General features: G+C 33.6%; 3 protein-coding genes across 5 annotated transcripts; all 3 read left to right on the forward strand.

The window, feature by feature from the left end:
• Window positions 1-108: 108 nt before the first annotated feature.
• Window positions 109-2,541, forward strand: LOC118268782 (THO complex subunit 4). Its single transcript, XM_035583446.2, has 4 exons — window positions 109-495; window positions 1,315-1,534; window positions 1,624-1,830; window positions 1,922-2,541. The coding sequence occupies exons 1-4, from the start codon at window positions 277-279 to the stop codon at window positions 2,074-2,076; spliced, it is 801 nt and encodes a 266-aa protein (XP_035439339.1). The 5' UTR covers window positions 109-276; the 3' UTR covers window positions 2,077-2,541.
• A 1,668-nt stretch (window positions 2,542-4,209) lies between these two features.
• Window positions 4,210-10,404, forward strand: LOC126911613 (uncharacterized). 2 transcript variants are annotated; one of them, XM_050699627.1, is made up of 7 exons: window positions 4,210-4,801; window positions 5,191-5,403; window positions 5,697-5,783; window positions 6,158-6,244; window positions 7,012-7,065; window positions 8,280-9,391; window positions 9,492-10,404. In XM_050699627.1, exons 1-6 carry the CDS (start codon window positions 4,747-4,749, stop codon window positions 8,528-8,530), a joined length of 747 nt encoding a protein of 248 aa, XP_050555584.1. In that variant the 5' UTR covers window positions 4,210-4,746; the 3' UTR covers window positions 8,531-9,391; window positions 9,492-10,404. The 2 variants fall into 2 exon arrangements, with proteins under 2 accessions (XP_050555584.1, XP_050555594.1); XM_050699637.1 differs by lacking the exon at window positions 6,158-6,244.
• Window positions 10,405-11,120: 716 nt separating this feature from the next.
• Window positions 11,121-18,102, forward strand: LOC118268754 (cap-specific mRNA (nucleoside-2'-O-)-methyltransferase 1). Of its 2 annotated transcripts, XR_007706013.1 has the most exons (15): window positions 11,124-11,420; window positions 11,631-11,735; window positions 11,987-12,516; window positions 12,597-12,740; window positions 12,832-13,105; window positions 13,956-14,152; window positions 14,231-14,414; window positions 14,506-14,731; window positions 14,838-14,952; window positions 15,164-15,416; window positions 15,682-15,782; window positions 15,868-15,983; window positions 16,090-16,328; window positions 16,646-17,870; window positions 17,908-18,102. XR_007706013.1 is itself a non-coding variant. In XM_035583390.2 (14 exons), the coding sequence occupies exons 1-14, from the start codon at window positions 11,408-11,410 to the stop codon at window positions 16,891-16,893; spliced, it is 2,745 nt and encodes a 914-aa protein (XP_035439283.2). In that variant the 5' UTR covers window positions 11,121-11,407; the 3' UTR covers window positions 16,894-18,102. The 2 variants fall into 2 exon arrangements, 1 of the variants encoding a protein (XP_035439283.2); XM_035583390.2 differs by having other exon boundaries at window positions 11,121-11,420; window positions 16,646-18,102.
• Window positions 18,103-18,480: the final 378 nt, after the last annotated feature.

Consider the following 18,480-nt stretch of genomic DNA (forward strand, 5'->3'; position numbering starts at 1 on the left):
GATAATATCGCATAAATCTGGTGTGCTACGACACGCCATGTCACGATAATGTGTCTATAACATCAACGAGTCTATGCTCTCTGTTTTATCTGTAATTCTTTTCATTCAAACTTCTTCGATCAATCGTTCATCATATTACTTTTTATTGCGTAGTAGCTGTGTACTGTGTGTGCAATTATTTTTCTCTCTCTTTGTCTTCGATTTCGCGAAGCAGTTGACGCGCGTTTGTGAAAATAATTGTAATTAAATAGAAAATATCTATCTACAACTATCAAAATGGTTGATCAAATTGAAATGGCTTTAGATGACATCATAAAAGCTAATAAAAAAGCACCAAGCAGGGGCGGCGGCGCTGGACGTAAATTCAATACAGCAAGAAAACCTGGTGGCGGCCGTGGTGGAGCAGCTGGTGGTGGATTTAGAAATGGCCGCACGGGGGGCGTTTTGCGCGGTAGAAACCGTGGCGGTATATCTAAATCAACAAATTACTCAAGGGTAAATAATTACTTAAACGGTAACTCAAATTGCAAATGGCGGACAAACGTGGTGAAATGACGCATCTTGTAAAATCCCCCTCAAATCTAAGGACGATAGTTGCAATGACGACTCGAGTTATCTATTTGGCCATCATATATGTAGCGGCAGTTCTTCACTGCTTTATGTAATTTTGCTCTTGCTGACTTGGATCATAAGATCTAAATTTGGCTTCGAGAGAGCACTCCAATGTAAACGCGTGTCATTTTTTGTGACAAATTATACTGAAATGTTTCCGACTGAAATACTGTCCGCGGCAGTTTGGCATCAAAGGCTATCAAAATGCAACAAACACTGCTAACAACACTACAGATGTCAACTTTCCGGGATCTGCGATTCGACCTTGTCGCTGATGTAGTGGAAGTGCTAGATAAAGTTTGTGGGATCGTGTCTCTTGCATTGCCTGCAACATGGGGCCTTGTAAGGCTCCGAGCTGCGGGTAGGGGTCTACAAAGAACAGTGCTGTGGTGTTATTCCTGATTTGCAAGATGCAGTTCAAAAATCAACGCGAGTGTGTGCCATCCAGTGTGAAAAATAAGGACTGCATTAATATTGTGGGACGAATAAATCCAATTATGTAATGCAAGTTAAAAACGAAATTCCTTTCTAGATCAATATAATTGTAATTGTTTTGTAATAACATTGTAATTTTGTATATTGTTACACAAATGTAGCAGAGTATGTACTAATGTGTATGCCACAATTTTACACTCGGTGTAATCATGTTCAATGAGGCATTGAGCTGCCAATCGGCTAGCTCTGAAGGACCAACTATTTCAGGGCGATGTTAACAGCGCATGGAAACATGACATGTTCAATGACTTTGGTGAACGGAAGATTCAAAGAAACACCATGCCATCTATCACAACTGGCCCCACAAAGTTATTAGTATCCAACTTAGACTTTGGAGTCTCCGATTCTGACATACAAGAGCTGTTCTCAGAATTTGGAATTCTGAAAAGTGCAGCTGTACATTATGATAGATCTGGAAGATCTTTAGGTAAGTTCAACCATGTTATTTGTGCATTTACCTTGCCTACTATTATAATTTTAGGAGAGATTAATAAGTAATGTATCTATTGTTTAAAGGTACTGCTGATGTGGTGTTCGAGAGGAAAGCTGATGCATTAAAGGCTATGAAGCAATACAATGGAGTACCATTAGATGGAAGAGCAATGAATATTCAATTAGCTACTTCTGAGATAAGCAACTTTAGAAATGAAGAAAGAAATCGAATTGGCGGTGGCGGTGGCAACGCTGGCGGCAATGGACCAGTCAGGAGAAATATGAATAGAGGTACTTATAATACCACTAATGATATCACTAATATTAAGGTTCTCTTGTGGAGCTTTTAAATTGACTATAACAATATTATTTCTTTGAGCAGGTGGACCAAACCGAAATCAAGGTGGAGGTGGATCCCGTGGTAATGCTCGCCGTCCTGGCCGTGGAGGTGCTGGAGCAGGCCGTGGGAAACGTCCCATACCCACAGCAGAACAGTTAGATGCTGAACTTGATGCTTATGTCAAAGAAATTAAGTGAATGATAAGTTTGTGTAGTGTAAAAGACTATTTTGTAAGTTTATAAGTTTAGAATAAACATGAAGAACTTCAAGTATTGACACCAGATTTAACCGTAGTTAATGGTTAATGAAAAATATCAACAAATTGATAACAATTAAATTGAAATTGTGTTTTGACTCAATGTTAAATGATTGAATAAACATAAGAATTTGGTACATATAAATACATTGTTAATTAAGTCCACCTTTGTTGAATGTAATTACATATTTCTTAGTCACTATCTCTAGGAAGTTGCTATCTCCTTGTCATTTTTTTGTGTCGTATGATAAGTCTTTGATTAATGTTATTCCTATAGGCTAAATTAAATTGGTGACTATTTCGTTGTATTGTAATGGTAACAGCTATACGAATTTAGCATTTACACAAAAAAAAAAGTATGAAAGCTGTTCAAGTAGTACTAAAATTAAATGTATACCAAGCAGAAGTTAAAGTATTATTGGGTATCTTCACGCCAGCAACAGGTGTAATTCTTTTATCTTTGTCACACATCTATGTCCATGTATATAAATAAAACTTAAAACTACTGCAATAATATTTTAAAATTCAATGAGAATATTAATAAGAAAAGAATGCTTGTTTGAAGACTTAAACCTATGTTGAGATGGCAAGCATAAGCTCACGTTCAGCTTAGCCTAGCTGTTCACATGCTTGCTGCAATGGAGCAACACTAAAAATATTCAGTTTTACCAAATTATAACGAAGCAGCAACATCTGACGATTGCACAACTTGCTAACTGCACACGGGGGGGGGGGGGGACTTGTACGAACATAATTATTATAAGCACGCAAGACGTAGTGTTTCGAACTCTGAGTAGGAAAATAATATTCTTTGAAAAAATTCAGTGCTGTAAATAAGGGTAGATTTATACTAGCGCAGAGTCGAAGCGTCTTACCAAGAACATAACAAATTCAACCTTAACTCCACAGCGTAACGCACACATTACTTCTTTGATTTTACGCGCGTTTTTCGGAATTCGCACGCGAGAACAGCATGAAAAATGCACGTGTGGCGGTGGCTGATAATGCAGGTGAATGCCGAGGTTTAGGATAGTAAGTACCATATCGGACTAGGCTCTGCGACTATTGGTAGGTATTATCCAATGTTTTCAATCATTGGTTCTCGTTCAATAATGGGTTGAAAAAAAAATGTGTTTTTGTTTGTTTTTAAAAAAACGTTGCCCCACATTAGGATTTTCTCCTGTGTGGTGGGTGCGTTCACAAACATACAAGTTCACATATGATACATAATATATGACACCCAGACCCGAAACAACAATTTGTGGATCACACAGAGTCTGGTGCCATAACTTGCAGCGTATCTAATTCCCCGTATTTAGGAGCGGCTTGAGAGACTACGGCGTCCTTACCTACGGCCCGACACAAGTGCTTACTGGACATAGAAGTTTCGGGAGATAACTATTTCTGATAGGGCAGGAAGGAACGACCAGCTGTCGTCACTACGAGAACCGTCCGGAGGACCCTGTGTACCCTGCATGGGCTGAGCATCGCCGTGTTCTCAGAGATGTGGTCGGCGATGGGAAGCTCTCGCGTCCGGCATTAGTTCAAGCCATGGTGCGCGGCGAGGGGGACTGGGATGCCGTCTCCTCCTGCGAAACAGTCATGCTAGCTAGGGAGGAGGTGGGCGCGTAAACTAACCTCACGCCCTTTGAAAGTGCCCTTTTTTCATTACACTCTAATTATCGTCAAGTTATTAATTTGTTTTTAAACTATTTTTTCAATGCCCTAAGTGAGTATACATCTATTAAATTCAAACGCAGAGCTCATTATGTTGATTTTTGAGGAGTTCCCTAGAATATCTTCCACATCTCATTTTTGAAGAGATCCCCCGACATCGGGAACTCTGTGGTTAAAACGAAAATTTGCCGGAAGTCACTATTCCACGCGAACGAAGTCGCGGGCAAAAGCTAGTTAGTATTAATAAATGTTTATTGGCAACAGATGAAAACTAAAACAACTCAAACAAGTTTTTTTTTTATTTATTGATTTTTAATTTTTAATCAATTCGGGATTTTTTGACCAAAACCAATAAGTTATGTTGAATATCTCAGAAACTTGCCACTTTCGGACAAGGGACCCAGGGCCATGCATCTCCCCTACAAAAATCATTTCAAAAAATTACGAAGAAAGCTGCGCCATCTTCTGGACGGCAATGAAAAACTTTTAGGCAAGTTATGTTAAGATGTCACAAGATGGCAGTGTAAATTTATGTCTATGTATTAAATCAGAAAAATATTATTTTTTTACGGGTTTTAAAATATTTAATTGAAACAAAAAATATAAGTATTTTATGTAAATGTAAATAATCATATTTATAAACTTGAAATATAAAAACCTTACTCGATTTACATGGCAATACTAGGAATTACCTTTTGAAACTTTTCTGAGTTTCTGCCGCCATTATTGTTTTGCGCTGTTTGAGTTCCTGTTACTACCGTGTTCCCGTATTAATTTTCTACGTCTTGGCTTTGTAAATCTGGACTTTCTGAGATCCGTAATAATTTTGTGACTTGATTCTGTGTATTTGGACTTTGTTTGCTGCATTTACGTTTGACCTGGCTACGACAACGGACTTCTGATTTTTCTTTCTCGATTTGGGTTTCAAAACAAAATGTCGCAAAAAACTTTTAACAAGTGCTATTTTGGTTGTTCCTGTAATGATAACGGTAAGACATGTTTTCCGATTCCAAATTTTATATTTGTTTACATAACTTTATTTCATTTTGTTAACATGAGTATATATCTGTAGATTGTAGGACTCAGACTATGTAGGCTATACTTGTATTTCCTTAATAATTTGATATGAAAGTTTTGATTGGTCTCGATATGAAAGCTATATTATTTATTATATCTACACATTTAAAAACTAATTTACAATGATACTAAAATACACATATATACAGTTATGATTATTTAATTTTATTATAACATTATTAATACCTTACGAAACTCTTTTGCAATGTACCTATTGATATGCAATGTAAAATTAAGGAAAATTTACACTTTTTTTGAGTGATAACCACATTTGATAATTTTTAATGTTATTATATTTCAGATCCTTTACACAAATTCCCAAATCCAAATTCATTGAAATTGGAACAGATTGATCGATTCAAACAATGGAAATCGGTGCTTAAACCAGCTGATCAAGAAAAAGGGGATGATTACATTTGTAAAAAATTCAGAATTTGTGGTAGACATTTTAACAAAAGCTACCGATTGCCTTCTCATTATTTGACTCAAAATGCAGTGCCAACATTATTTTTAGGTAATGGTAAAACGTTTTAATTTCTAAACATTTAAAACTCTGCTTCTCGCTTTTTAAGTTTCTATTCGTCATACTGTGATGCACACGTAACCTATCTTTGAACAAGCAGCTTTCGCCTACTTTGCTGTGACTTTCATCTCGTCAGCACATCCCATGCTACTATTGAGAATTTAAAAAATCAAAATACCTAATTATACATTGCTCGTTTTGATACTTGAGCTCATGTCGCATCAGTCATTCTCATATGTCAATAATAGTCATAAGATTTCAGGATATTTTTTTTCTAATTTCAGGCCATTCCATGAACGCAGAAGTTGACATATATTCGGACCCCACACCTGGCCCATCGAATTTGACAGATGTTGTATCTGATTATGTTGGTAAGTATTATTAAATTAGTGTTTATTATATTTGTTTTATTACTATAGTCGTTTCGGTGCGTCGTGAAGACGTCTGGCGTTTGAATTGTAGTTTCACTAGAGATATAGTGATGATTTCAATCGTGCAAAAATATCGTTTGAATTATGTAACCGATAAAATCTACATACAAGAAGTAAATTAGTATAGATATTCTATTATATACATACATAGATATTCTATTATATACATACATAGATATTCTATTATATACATTATAATTAAAATAAAATAAAACATGTTTAAACATAATTGATACTTGAGCTCATGTCGCATCAGTCATTCTCATATGTCAATAATAGTCATAAGGTTTCAGGATATTTTTTTCTAATTTCAGGCCATTCCATGAACGCAGAAGTTGACATATATTCGGACCCCACACCTGGCCCATCGAATTTGACAGATGTTGTATCTGATTATGTTGGTAAGTATTATTAAATTAGTGTTTATTATATTTGTTTTATTACTATAGTCGTTTCGGTGCGTCGTGAAGACGTTTGGCGTTTGAATTGTAGTTTCACTAGAGATATAGTGATGATTTCAATCGTGCAAAAATATCGTTTGAATTATGTAACCGATAAAATCTACATACAAGAAGTAAATTAGTATAGATATTCTATTATATACATACATTGATATTCTATTATATACATTATAATTAAAATAAAATAAAACATGTTTAAACATAATTGCTTTATTTTTTTTATTTTTTTATTTTAACAATGAATGTCTAATATATTTACCTATAAAGTCGTAGTTTAATATATCTAAAATTTTGCGACTGATTGAAAATATGTCGTCAATTATAAACCCATTTTTATGATTTTTTTATGTCAGCCTCTAATCAAGGTTCAACTCCAAATTATGCATCAACCTCTGTCAATATTTTACAATTTTAATGATAGTTCTTTGTACGGTAAAATGTAGCGCGAACTTATATTTTGAAATTTTAATTGAAATATTCTTTATATTTTTTTTACATTACGAGAAATTAAATTTATATTTTCTTGAAAAAAAAAGAGCGTAAAATAGATTACAGCATTTGTGACACTGTCTCTCAAAATCAAAATGCGACAAAACTACTATTCACATTGTATAGTGTGTCATTAAATTAACAAAAGATAGCTGAGTGTGTGGTAGTCCTTTGTATATTTTTTACGTTGATTTAATATTTTGTTTTATTCATTGCAGAACCAGCACCAATCTACTGTACACCAGAAAAAAGGAGATCAATGTCATATATGAGTAAGTACTAAAGCTTTTTTAGTTATGAGTTCGTTAAAATTGACTTAACAGTTGACGCAGTTGTTGAACAACCGATTGCTGAGTATTGTTTCGTGGGTTCAATTCCCGCTCTGAACAACTCTTTGTGTGATCCCAAAATTATTGTTCTTGATCTCTGTGATGGTGTGTACCTGAGTTTGTATGTTGTAAAGGAAGATGCAAATCCTAGTCCCACCTTCTAATGTGTGTTACATCATTGGATAGGTAATTTTAAGCTGAATAAAAGTTACTATGGCACCAAGTTCCAAATCTTAGTCCTTTCAGAGACAGTACGTGTATAAATAGTATAAATAACAAATGCAATTATGACGCAAAAATAGCATTACTTGGCTACTGATAAAATTACAATGTTTAATAAAGAATAACTCTGAACTTTTATTCAGCTCAAAATTACCTATCCAATGATATAACACACATAGCTATTGGAAGTGGGACCAGATATCAAAGAAGCTCTGGCATCCTCCTTAATACTTGTATTTGTAAATAAATACACATAAATTCAAGTGTAGTGCGAGAAAATCGTAGAGTTACATGCATCATAAGCATTAAGATATGATAAATAATCTTTTTTTATAACGTCACGCCTTTTATCCTCGAAGGGTTAGGCAGAAGTGCACATTATGGCATGTAATGCCATTGTTCACCCACTTTTCACCATTTTTGTTATAAGTCCCATGTAATAGGGGGTGAACCTATTGCTATATACTAGGCACAATTCCAGACATCGTGCTATTACTAAGAAATTTTCGAAAAACCGACTAAAACCCAGTAATACTTTGTCCGACCCCAGATTCGTACCCGAGACCCTTTGTCCGGCAGTCCCACTTTCGACCACTCGACCAACGAGGCATTCTATGTATAAACAAACTCTAAGTTCTTTTTATACTAAATTACCTTAATTATATTTTTAAGTTACTCATTTTCATCCAGTTTAACTACAAAACTTGTAATTTATATAAACCACAAATCCTTCCTATAAATGTATAAATAAGTTTAAATTACACATATATATTAGGTAGTTATTTATTCTTATTAACTTAACTTTTATGTCTGTGTTATGTCTTTTTGGAGATTTTGTCGGATACTTACAATTTATAGCTCCCCAATCCTTACTAACAATTATGTTTGTGTTTTTTTTATTACTGTTATTTATTATACATATTTTTTATTTTCAGATACCAAAAATAAAATAATGGACATAACAACAAAAAGGACAATAATACGACTTAAAAATGGTATTGAAAAACTGAGAAAAAAATATAAACATCAAAAAACACTTATGCAATGTGCAAAACAAATCGCAATGAAGGAGTCGTTTTTGAAATTTGCTGAAAAGTTGCCTGAAACCTCGCGTTTATTTACATTGCTGCAAATAAAAGGTTTAAAAAAACCAAAAGGCAGAAGATTCTCTGAAAAAGAAAAATAATGGGCTTAACTATATACAAGCAAAGCCCAAAAGCTTATAGGCTTTTACAAAACATGTTTGTTTTGCCCTCAAAAAGAGCAATACAAAAAATGCTTAGTGCAGTGACAATTGTGCCAGGCATAAATAATATTATAATTTCTAATTTAAAAAATGCTGTCAAAAATTTAAATAATGAGAGCAAATTAGTTAATTTGCTCTTTGATGAGGTTTCTTTGGCTCCAGGTCTGGAATACAACATTAAATTAGGTAAAATTATTGGTTTCGAAGACCTGGGGCCCACATGCAGGCAATCTCTGGCTGACCATGCCCTTGTACTCATGATTAAAAGCATAAAAAGCAAATACAAACAACCCATTTGCTACACATTTTGTACAGGCTCAACAAAAGCGCCAGACTTAAAAAAATTAATAAAACAATGTATATTGCAGCTCACAGAAATTGGCTTAACGGTAGTAGCAACAATATGTGACCAAGCTACTACCAACACAAGAGTTATAAAGATGCTGCAAGCAGAGACCCGCGAAAAATATTTAAGAGCCGGGGAGGAGTACAATTCTGGCGCTTTTGAAGTAGAGAACATAAAGGTTTATCCTTTATTTGACACGCCTCACCTATTAAAAGGCATAAGGAATAATTTATTAAAAAAAGATGCCAAATTCTTACAAAATGGTGAGGTCAAGTGGGCAAAATGGGAACATTTGCGTATGCTTTTAAATGTAGATACAGGGGATGATGAGATAAGATTGGTAAACAAAATTACAGAAAGCCATGTAATTGAAAGTAAAATTCCGAAGATGAAAGTAAAACATGCTGCACAAGTTTTTAGCCAGAGAGTGTCTGCAGCACTCCGATTTTTAGCTAGTAAGTAAACATCAACTAGTTCCTCAATTATAACAATTAATTCAGCTGTTGCTGGATTGCCAATTGTGCAATTTATTCATTGTAAATTCTTTTGTTTCAGAACATGAGATACTTCCTTCGGAATGCCAACAAACAGCTGATTTTTTATTGATTTTTGATCAATTATTTGATTCATTTAATGGTCATTCTTATCAAATTTCGACAAAAAAATATAAATCGTGTTTTAAAACTAATTCACCGCACATCCAACTATGGAATAATTTACTGCCTGTATTAGAATCAATCAAATTTCAATCAATTACTCATAATAATCAAGGTAATGTAGTTAAATTTGAATCGATTCCCTCAATCAAGAATTGGATTAATAATATTAAAACTTTTAAAGAAATGTGGGTTGATTTGAATACTAATCACAATGTAAATAGTTTATTAACAAGAAATTTTAATCAGGATCCATTAGAAAATTTTTTCAGTAGTATTAGAAGTAATGGAATTAGAAATACCAATCCATCATGTAATCAATTCATAAATGCCTATAAGACGTTGATTATTAACAATTTTAATTCACCACATTCTCTTAATGCTAATTGTGAAAAAGATAATAATTATTTATTTCAATCACTAAATCATTTAATAAATACACCTGCATGTACTTCCTCGAATGATGATTTTGCATGTGAAGTTGATTCTTTGATAACGGTGATGGGTAACATAAAAAGTAATGTTAACAATGTAGTGCATGATGAATCAAAAAAATATGTAACTGGATATATCATAAAAAAATGTAAAATCAAAGTTTTTAGAAATTGTGAAATATGCATGCGTGATTTTTGTAGCTCTACGATTAATAAACAATCATTTAATTATGAAATTGATTATACAAAGAAATCTTTATTTTATCCGAATAAAAAATTCAATGAACTAATGAATGAAATATATTATTTGATCGTTGCATGCTTACGTATATCACCCGAATCACTTCGTTTAAAAGACAAAATGAAATTCTTGTTAAATTGTGCACGTGACTATAATATGATTACTTGTGATTTACACAAATCGCAGTTGATTGAGTTCATTAATGATCTTTCGATTAAATTAATTATCCATAGTTGGTGCACTAATGTAAATAGAATTTTAAATGGTAAAATTACAAATTTTGATAAAGATGACCATATAAAATTAAAAGCTTTCAATTATTTTGAAAAACATAAAAAGAATAAAAAATGATATTTAATATAAGTTGTTTTATTTTGAAGTAGTAACCCTATAACAATAGTAAACAAAACAAATTGATCTAACTGTGCTCCTAATGCAAACAAATTTTGAGCAAGGTCAATTTGTTTTGTTTTTAATGAAAATGATTAATAATTAAGTATGAAAACGGTACTACAGGGTACGCCATCTAGTGCATACAGGGGGTACTAAACATTTGTGAACAGCGCCATCTTCAGGACGTTTTAGTCGTAAATTATACTGCGAGCAGAGATGCGCATCTATCTCAGTATATATTGTATAGTCTATGAAGGGACCTCATGCTAATTTTGTAGGAAATTACTTGTATTATCACCTCCCGAGGGGAATACGTCGAATCGAATTCATAGTCACTTGCACGGAATAAAAAAAACTTCTGTATCCGTGGTCACCTGTATTCCGTTATTTATTGCACTGACGTTTTTGATACATTATTTTAATGCAGGCAACATTAATGTAGTCTCTTCTGTCATAAGTCATTGTTATTAAATGCTCTGTGGTCATATATACCCAGAGCTACGTAAATATGAGAAAATAAAATAAATGGTTTTAGTTTATACCTGGGTCTTTCCTGAATATCCTTTTGAAGTGAAACATCAAGGAGTAGATAATTTTTAAAGTTGATATAGATCATTAGTGTTCCATCAGTTCATTGTTACAAACATTTGATCACTCTTGTTGTGGCACAGTGACGGTTTATAAATACCATTCGACGTATTATTTTAGTGCATTGCATACAGATTTAGTGTAATTCAAGGCCGTACGATGAATCTTTCAGGTAAGTTTTGTTACAAAATGTTTCTGATTATAAAATGTTTTTGTTATTGTCGGCGTTTAACCTCAAAACAAAATAACGTCATTATTATTGTTAAATCTTTCATTTTCATTGTATTTACTGTATTGTATGTTTATACTGATCCAATATTTAAAATTATCTTTCAGTCTATAAAGATTTATTCATATTAAATTTCTTTTTAAATTTCTTCAGACCCTTCTGATGAAGACAGCAGCAGTGATGAGAGCACCAAAATACCAGCGAAGCGATCTCGAGCTGACACATATGGAGCATCATCTACCACATCCCATGGCTCTGGTGAGTAACCATAGGAAATAAAACCAATGGATTTTGAAGCAGTTTTCCTTCCATAAAGTTTATTCATTATATAAGAAACAAGTAAATCAAGGCACTTATAAATAACAATATTATCAATACGCTGATAGAAGAACAATTATTTTATTTCAACAAGAGTACCATTGTTTGTCTTGAATCTGTATTAAATTATATTGTATAGTTTTTTCTTAAAAAATATTCTAACTATATAAATAATATTACATTGTTTTTAGCTCTTCAAGAATCAGACAAGGATAGTCCAGACACACCAGTTTTTGACAGTTATGGAGGTGATTTTCAACAACCAGGGAAAACAAGGCAAAGTTATGGTGATCAAAGTCCTGAAGAGAATATAAGGTTAAGCAGAAGTAGTTTAAGTGAAAATTGTTCATCACCAAATGATAATCAATATGATGACTATCGGCCAGTATTTGATGAAGCAGAAGGGGGCGAAGAATCTGGGCGTCCTAGCTTCATGGATTCTGGAGATGCTTTCTACAATAAAAATAATGAACCTAACAAAAATTTTGAGGACGCATACAGTGTAAAGTATTCAGAAAAATCCAAACGAATGATGATGAATATGGGTTTTAAACCAGGAAAAGGTTTAGGTAAATTTGAACATGGTAGAACACAACCTGTAGAGGCATCTGCTCAAAAAGGTCGTAGAGGTTTGGGAGCTAAACCATCAGCTGTAGGAGCTTTACCGGAAGATATCAAAGTAGTAACAGAGGACTCCAAGCCAGAAGCAAGGGAACAAGTGGTAAGTCTTACAAAAATGATTTTATGCGATAATTTTGTATGCATAAATAGTATTTTAAAGATGTTGGATTTGATTTTCAGTTATGGCTTGATCCAGCCCCAGACGAACCATTATCTGGTGATCTGTTGGAACAATGGTTACGAAGAGGTACCAAAAAGACTACTATTGATGATGAAACACATTTTGTTGACCCAGCTATTTTAAAAGGTGTATTGGATTCTAAGGTATAGTTCATCTCTTCTCCATTCTCTGATTTGTGGATGATAAATGACTACAGATTACACATAAAATTATAAATAATTTATTATGTTACAGTCCATTTTTGACAGTTTAGATGATGAAGATTTACGTCATGCAAGGTATCGAAGTAACCCATATGAGACCATTGGCTCTGTAATCTTTTTGAACAGAGCTGCAGTGAAGATGGCCAACATTGATGCTGTATTTGATTTTAATTTCACTAACCCTAAAAAACAAAATGGAGAAGACGCTGTTGATAACAAAGAAATCCTATATTTTGCTGATGTATGTGCTGGTCCAGGAGGATTCTCAGAATATGTCTTGTACCGGAAAGGTTGGAGAGCAAAAGGTACTTATACTTTTTTTGTCTTTTTCAATTTGTTATAGAATGTGTAACTTCAGTCAGTAAGACGAAGACTTACGAACTGACTATACCCATGCCATGTCACCCGATACTTGGCTCCTATTGATTATTTGCCTATAGTCTTCCTCGATAAGACTACAACTACATATATATTTAACCTCACATCTGTTTCTTTGTACTGTACTTTTAATTTTGGCCCTTCTTAAATATTTCGCTAATCTAGTGATTATATACATATGTATGTCTGTCTAGGGCATCCATCTTAATAGATATCCAACACAAAAATAATTTATAAATCAAACCAGTGGTTTCTGAGTTTCGCGCATAGTATAGATTAGAAGATTTGAATTAGTGGTTATTTTGTACTATGTTATGTTTGACTACATCATTCATCTTCCGTCCGGGGTTTATTGCGTTTCTGAATATGATAAAGCATTTGCGGATGCTATGTTTCATACCAACAATGGAAAAAAATACGATGTTATTAATTGTACTACGGCAAATAGAAACAAGCAAAAATCATTGTTATTTCCTTAAAGTATAGTTCATTTTACATTACAAATACGTAATATATTATTCCTATCTTAAAAGTAGGTACTAAGTACTGCACTACTCAGTGATTGAGTCGAGTGATGACGCATTATCGTTATACATATACTGCACTGCAACAATAAATGATTAATAACGTCAACAGTTGCTATCAGATCCATTTAATATAACCTAAGCTAAAGAAAGATAAGAAGACTAAGCTCTGTTGTATCTACCTACCTACATAGTTTATTTATGTATGACTTTTATAATTTTTATTACAATATTCTTTGCCTATTTGTTGCAGGTTTTGGTTTCACATTAAAAGGGCCAAATGACTTTAAGTTATCAGATTTTTATGCTGGATCACCTGAAACCTTCAACCCTTATTATGGGGTAAAAAATGATGGCAATATATTTGATCCCGCAAATTTAATATCATTGAAGGAGCATGTATTAAAGCAAACTGATGACAAAGGAGTACATTTTCTTATGGCTGATGGTGTAAGAAACTGAATTATCTTCTGTATTAAATAATATCCTCCCAGTACTACTATTTAAGTTTGTCCATTTAAATTTCAGGGCTTTTCAGTGCAAGGCCAAGAAAATATACAAGAAATATTGTCAAAGCAGCTCTACCTATGCCAGTGTCTAGCAGCATTGATGCTTGTGAGGACTGGTGGCCATTTTGTGGTGAAACTCTTTGATGTGTTCACACTGTTTAGCGTTGGCTTGATTTATATATTGTACAGATGCTTTGATAAAGGTAACTTAATGAATTAAATGAGAATGCTATATTAAAATGCTGAAATCTATCTAGAAACTTCTGTTTAATACTTCTATTTGTGGGTTTGCAGTTTGCATTCACAAGCCTGTGACGTCAAGACCTGCTAATTCCGAGCGGTACCTTGTATGTTTGTGGAAGAGGTTGGGCACAGAACCAGCAGAACAGCACCTTGCGTCTGTTAACTCAATATTATGGAGCGACGTCGAAAGGGGCGGCGACGTCACGCAACTTGTACCTTTAAGTGTACTAGAAGAAGATAAAAACTTCTTTGAATACATTTATAAAAGCAATTGCCTGTAAGTATACAAAATAATTTTCATTAAATTCATTCATAGCTTCTCATTCTAATATTGTTTATATAATATACTATGTACATTTGTTTATTTGTAATATTGATTTCAGACTTGGTGAAAGACAAATTCAAAATTTACTTAAGATAGCTAAGTATAGTAAAGATAAAAATTTAAAAGAAACCACTCAAGCCGAAATGAAAGAGCAGTGTTTGGCGTTGTGGAAAGTAAGTACTGTATTCATCATTGATTACAAACATTGTAATACTTGTTGTTCCTCTGAGGATAGACCAGAAATATTGGTCGATGATGCACTGCACTTTGTTGTGGTATTGCTCCAGTGGCTACTGACCACCACCGCTTCAGGGTGGCCTACTCGTCGTAACGACGACCTTGGTCGACCAGGAATACGAATAACAATATTTGTCTTAATTTCAGTTGCCGGATGCAGTAAGAATGCAGCCAGAACGTAGAGGACATGACGACACATTAACAGCTATCAGATCTATGATAAAAAGACCAGGATCTGATTCCGAAAGCTTGTACTTTTTTAAAGCAAACATATTAAACAAAGCGCCCAGCTATTTAGAGAAACCATCGGAACTAAAGACGTATTTTAAAAATGTATTAGACTGGCATTTTGTATTTTTGAGCAGCGGGAAAAATAGTCCTGATTTAAGAATATTTATAGGTAAGAATTTGCTTTATTTATTTAACTTTATTAGTTCGTAATATACTGTGTGTTTGTTTGTTACTCAATTACGTCAAAACGGCTGAAGGGATCGAGATGAAATTTGGAACAGGGGTAGATTATGGTCTGGAATAACATATTATAGGCTACTTTTATCCCACGGGAACGCGGGCGAAGCCGCTGACAGAAGCTAGTATTTGTTATAATTACGTATACTATGGTTCCTTTCCTTATTAACACGGTTTTATATTTATGTAAATTGTAGGATGCGGCGGTAAACAAGTTTTTCAATTGGAATCAAATTCGTGGAGGACAGTCGTAGATTTACATTTGACGTTACCGGCCAAAACACTCATATATGGTGAAGTAAGTTCATTCATTTCACATATTTGTATGAAGTTCCCGTATTCTTTTTACAGTGTTGATTAATAACTTATGTTTTTTTCTTTAGGTTGTTAAAGAATATCGGGGACAGGGAAACAATCAAATTTATAGCAAGTCCTTGCACATTATTGATGCTTTAATGTTAGGTGGAATTGATATTTCAGGAGACTCTTTAACTGAAAGGTTGGTAAACTTTTACTATACATTCAACGGCTTTTCCTATACCTCAATAAAAATATCACCTTTTGGTTTAAATTAAATTATTCAAAATGACTGTTTTTATTTTCAGGATAAATCAATGTAACCTATTTTGTTCAGCTTTAAATAAACCATTTGATACTCAAGCTCTTCAAATAAGAACAAAGAGGCTATACAGTATGGATCAATTTGAAACAGCCGTTAATAATTTGGAGTATCGCGCAATGAAACGAGTGAAAAGAGCAATAACTATAAACACGCCTGATAGAATAAACAGGAATGAAATGTTTTATGTAGTCGGATCTGTTTTATTCCTAAAAGAAGTAAAAGGTAATATAAATTTATTTACTCTGGATATTATGGTTACATAACAGCATACCATCACACATCCCTACGACATTTTTTTTTCATGTGATTTGTGTTATCTCTTGCCACATTCCGAACACAATACGTAACTCCATGCTCCTACTAGGAATTTTTGAAAATATACAATAATACTTTGCCGGTCATGGGGCATCAAACCTCAAACCCCCTTGTGACCTTTATTAGCGATTTCTCGACTGAGGCATTGATGTTCAAAAATAATAGCTACAACAACGAATATAATAGGTACTTCAGAAGTAACTTACACGTTTGTTTTATTGCAGAACCTTGGATTGCGGTGATATCGAAGAGCAGTGGTCGTAAATACTATTTCAGCATGGGTAGGGATGGTAAGCGAAATAGTGAGTACGAAATACCACCAGGCGCCAAGATGGATATGTTGAGTGCGCACACACGACGTGTTATGTGGCCTTGGGAGCCATCAGCCAGTGCTATATTTGATAGCCAAACTAAAGACAGTGTCACACGAGCGGACATGGAGGAATATATTGCAAGTGTGTTGAATAAATAAATTATAAATAACACAACTTTGAAGCCCGATTCACAGTGCAGAAAGGTGTTAATATAGGGTATCGGAATACTTTGTTATTTAATTATTAAGCTTTAAATGAACATGAATTCTTTATCAATTATTTTAAAATAACGGTAATAATATTAACGATTCCCGTTTTTCACACGCAGACATTGGTCTCTAATCAAGTTAAAAACAGTGATTCAGTGATACTTTTCTTTTTTATAAGTCGGTAAACGAGCAGACTGATCACTTGATGGTAAGCAATCGCCGCCGCCCATGGACACCCGAAACACCAGAGGCGTTATAAGTGCATTGTCGACCTTTTGGTGGTTAGGAATTTAAGGGTAAATGGGGAATTGGGGAGGGGGTAATGGGCCATCCTCACTCACACAACGCAAGCGTTGTTTCACGTCGGATGTGAGGTCGTGGTATCACTCCGGTCGAACCGGTCCATTCATGCCGAAGCATGGCTCTCCCACACTTAGTGATACTTTACTTTTATGATTCGGAATAAAATAATCTTTGTAAATTTCTGTTGTATTAAATGATTTTAATGTTTAAGTAATTTGTTTATCGAAGATGTAATAATATCCAGGCACACCTTTCCTTCATAGGCATTGGCAAAAACTATAAAACTATTTCTTGTATTATTCTTGAGATACCATCACATATTTGTATTTAGCCATAAATACTCGCTGGTTTATACTATTCTGTCTTACCTTATATGAGAACTTCATTGATGAGGTCAATTTATGTGATCCAGTGTGGTGTGCTACTTGCCTATAGAGGTTTTGTAATCCTATTTTTTTACCCTTCGTTTAGTCACTAAATCTTCTACTTTATATTTTCCTTATCAAGTCATTCTTTTCTCTTATCAGTAAAAAACTTTTCTAAGAACACAAAAAAGTAATAGTACCTATTTCAAAAGTTACTTCGTACTTACATAAGCGAACCTTATAGATATGTAACTGACGGTTTTTGTCCATTCAATTCAATTTGATTATTAGTAAGAAAGAATACATAAAACAAATAAAATAGTAAGAATCTAAAATATTTTTGGGACTTGTTTTGAAATGAAATGTTTTAAATAAATTTTTGGCCTTTTATTTCTATTTTTTGTCTAAATATGACAAATCAAATGCTAAACCTGCCTATATACTTATTATGTACTTATGAGTATGATTAAAGTTGGTTATTTAAATTTAACCCTTTTTTATTTTGTTTTCCCATTATAAAATGAGTTTCATGCAATATTATTTATATAATGAGTGTCAAAAACAGAATTACCGATAATTCTACCAAAATTATTTCTATAAATCTTTTTTTTTTCAAGTAACAAAACCGATCAAGTGAAAACGAGACATGCTTCTATAAAGGACCTATGGTTCAATTCCTGGGTTGGGAAAGGTTAAGATTTGTTTGTTTTATTCAAATCTATCTAATCTAAAATAATAAGTAAAAGGAGTGTCTGTTTGTAATATTGAAATAACCGCTTTTTACTTCATGCACACGAATATACATACGATACATACACCTCATTAACATGGAGTACACATCTGATTGAAATAAAAACTCAAATACGAT

This window comes from Spodoptera frugiperda, chromosome 2 (assembly GCF_023101765.2).
Source record: "Spodoptera frugiperda isolate SF20-4 chromosome 2, AGI-APGP_CSIRO_Sfru_2.0, whole genome shotgun sequence".
NCBI lineage: Eukaryota > Metazoa > Arthropoda > Insecta > Lepidoptera > Noctuidae > Spodoptera > Spodoptera frugiperda.

Excerpts from the sequence above, each read along its gene's own strand:
- LOC118268782 (XM_035583446.2), top strand. The coding sequence starts at position 277 with ATGGTTGATCAAATTGAAATGGCTTTAGATGACATCATAAAAGCTAAT. Across the intron at positions 496-1,314 it reads AATCAACAAATTACTCAAGG|GGCGATGTTAACAGCGCATG; the intron begins GTAAATAATTAC and ends CAACTATTTCAG. Across the intron at positions 1,831-1,921 it reads CAGGAGAAATATGAATAGAG|GTGGACCAAACCGAAATCAA; the intron begins GTACTTATAATA and ends TTCTTTGAGCAG.
- LOC126911613 (XM_050699627.1), top strand. The coding sequence starts at position 4,747 with ATGTCGCAAAAAACTTTTAACAAGTGCTATTTTGGTTGTTCCTGTAAT. Across the intron at positions 5,784-6,157 it reads TGTTGTATCTGATTATGTTG|GCCATTCCATGAACGCAGAA; the intron begins GTAAGTATTATT and ends TTCTAATTTCAG. Across the intron at positions 6,245-7,011 it reads TGTTGTATCTGATTATGTTG|AACCAGCACCAATCTACTGT; the intron begins GTAAGTATTATT and ends TATTCATTGCAG.
- LOC118268754 (XM_035583390.2), top strand. Across the intron at positions 14,415-14,505 it reads GTACAGATGCTTTGATAAAG|TTTGCATTCACAAGCCTGTG; the intron begins GTAACTTAATGA and ends GTGGGTTTGCAG. Across the intron at positions 14,732-14,837 it reads ATTTATAAAAGCAATTGCCT|ACTTGGTGAAAGACAAATTC; the intron begins GTAAGTATACAA and ends TATTGATTTCAG.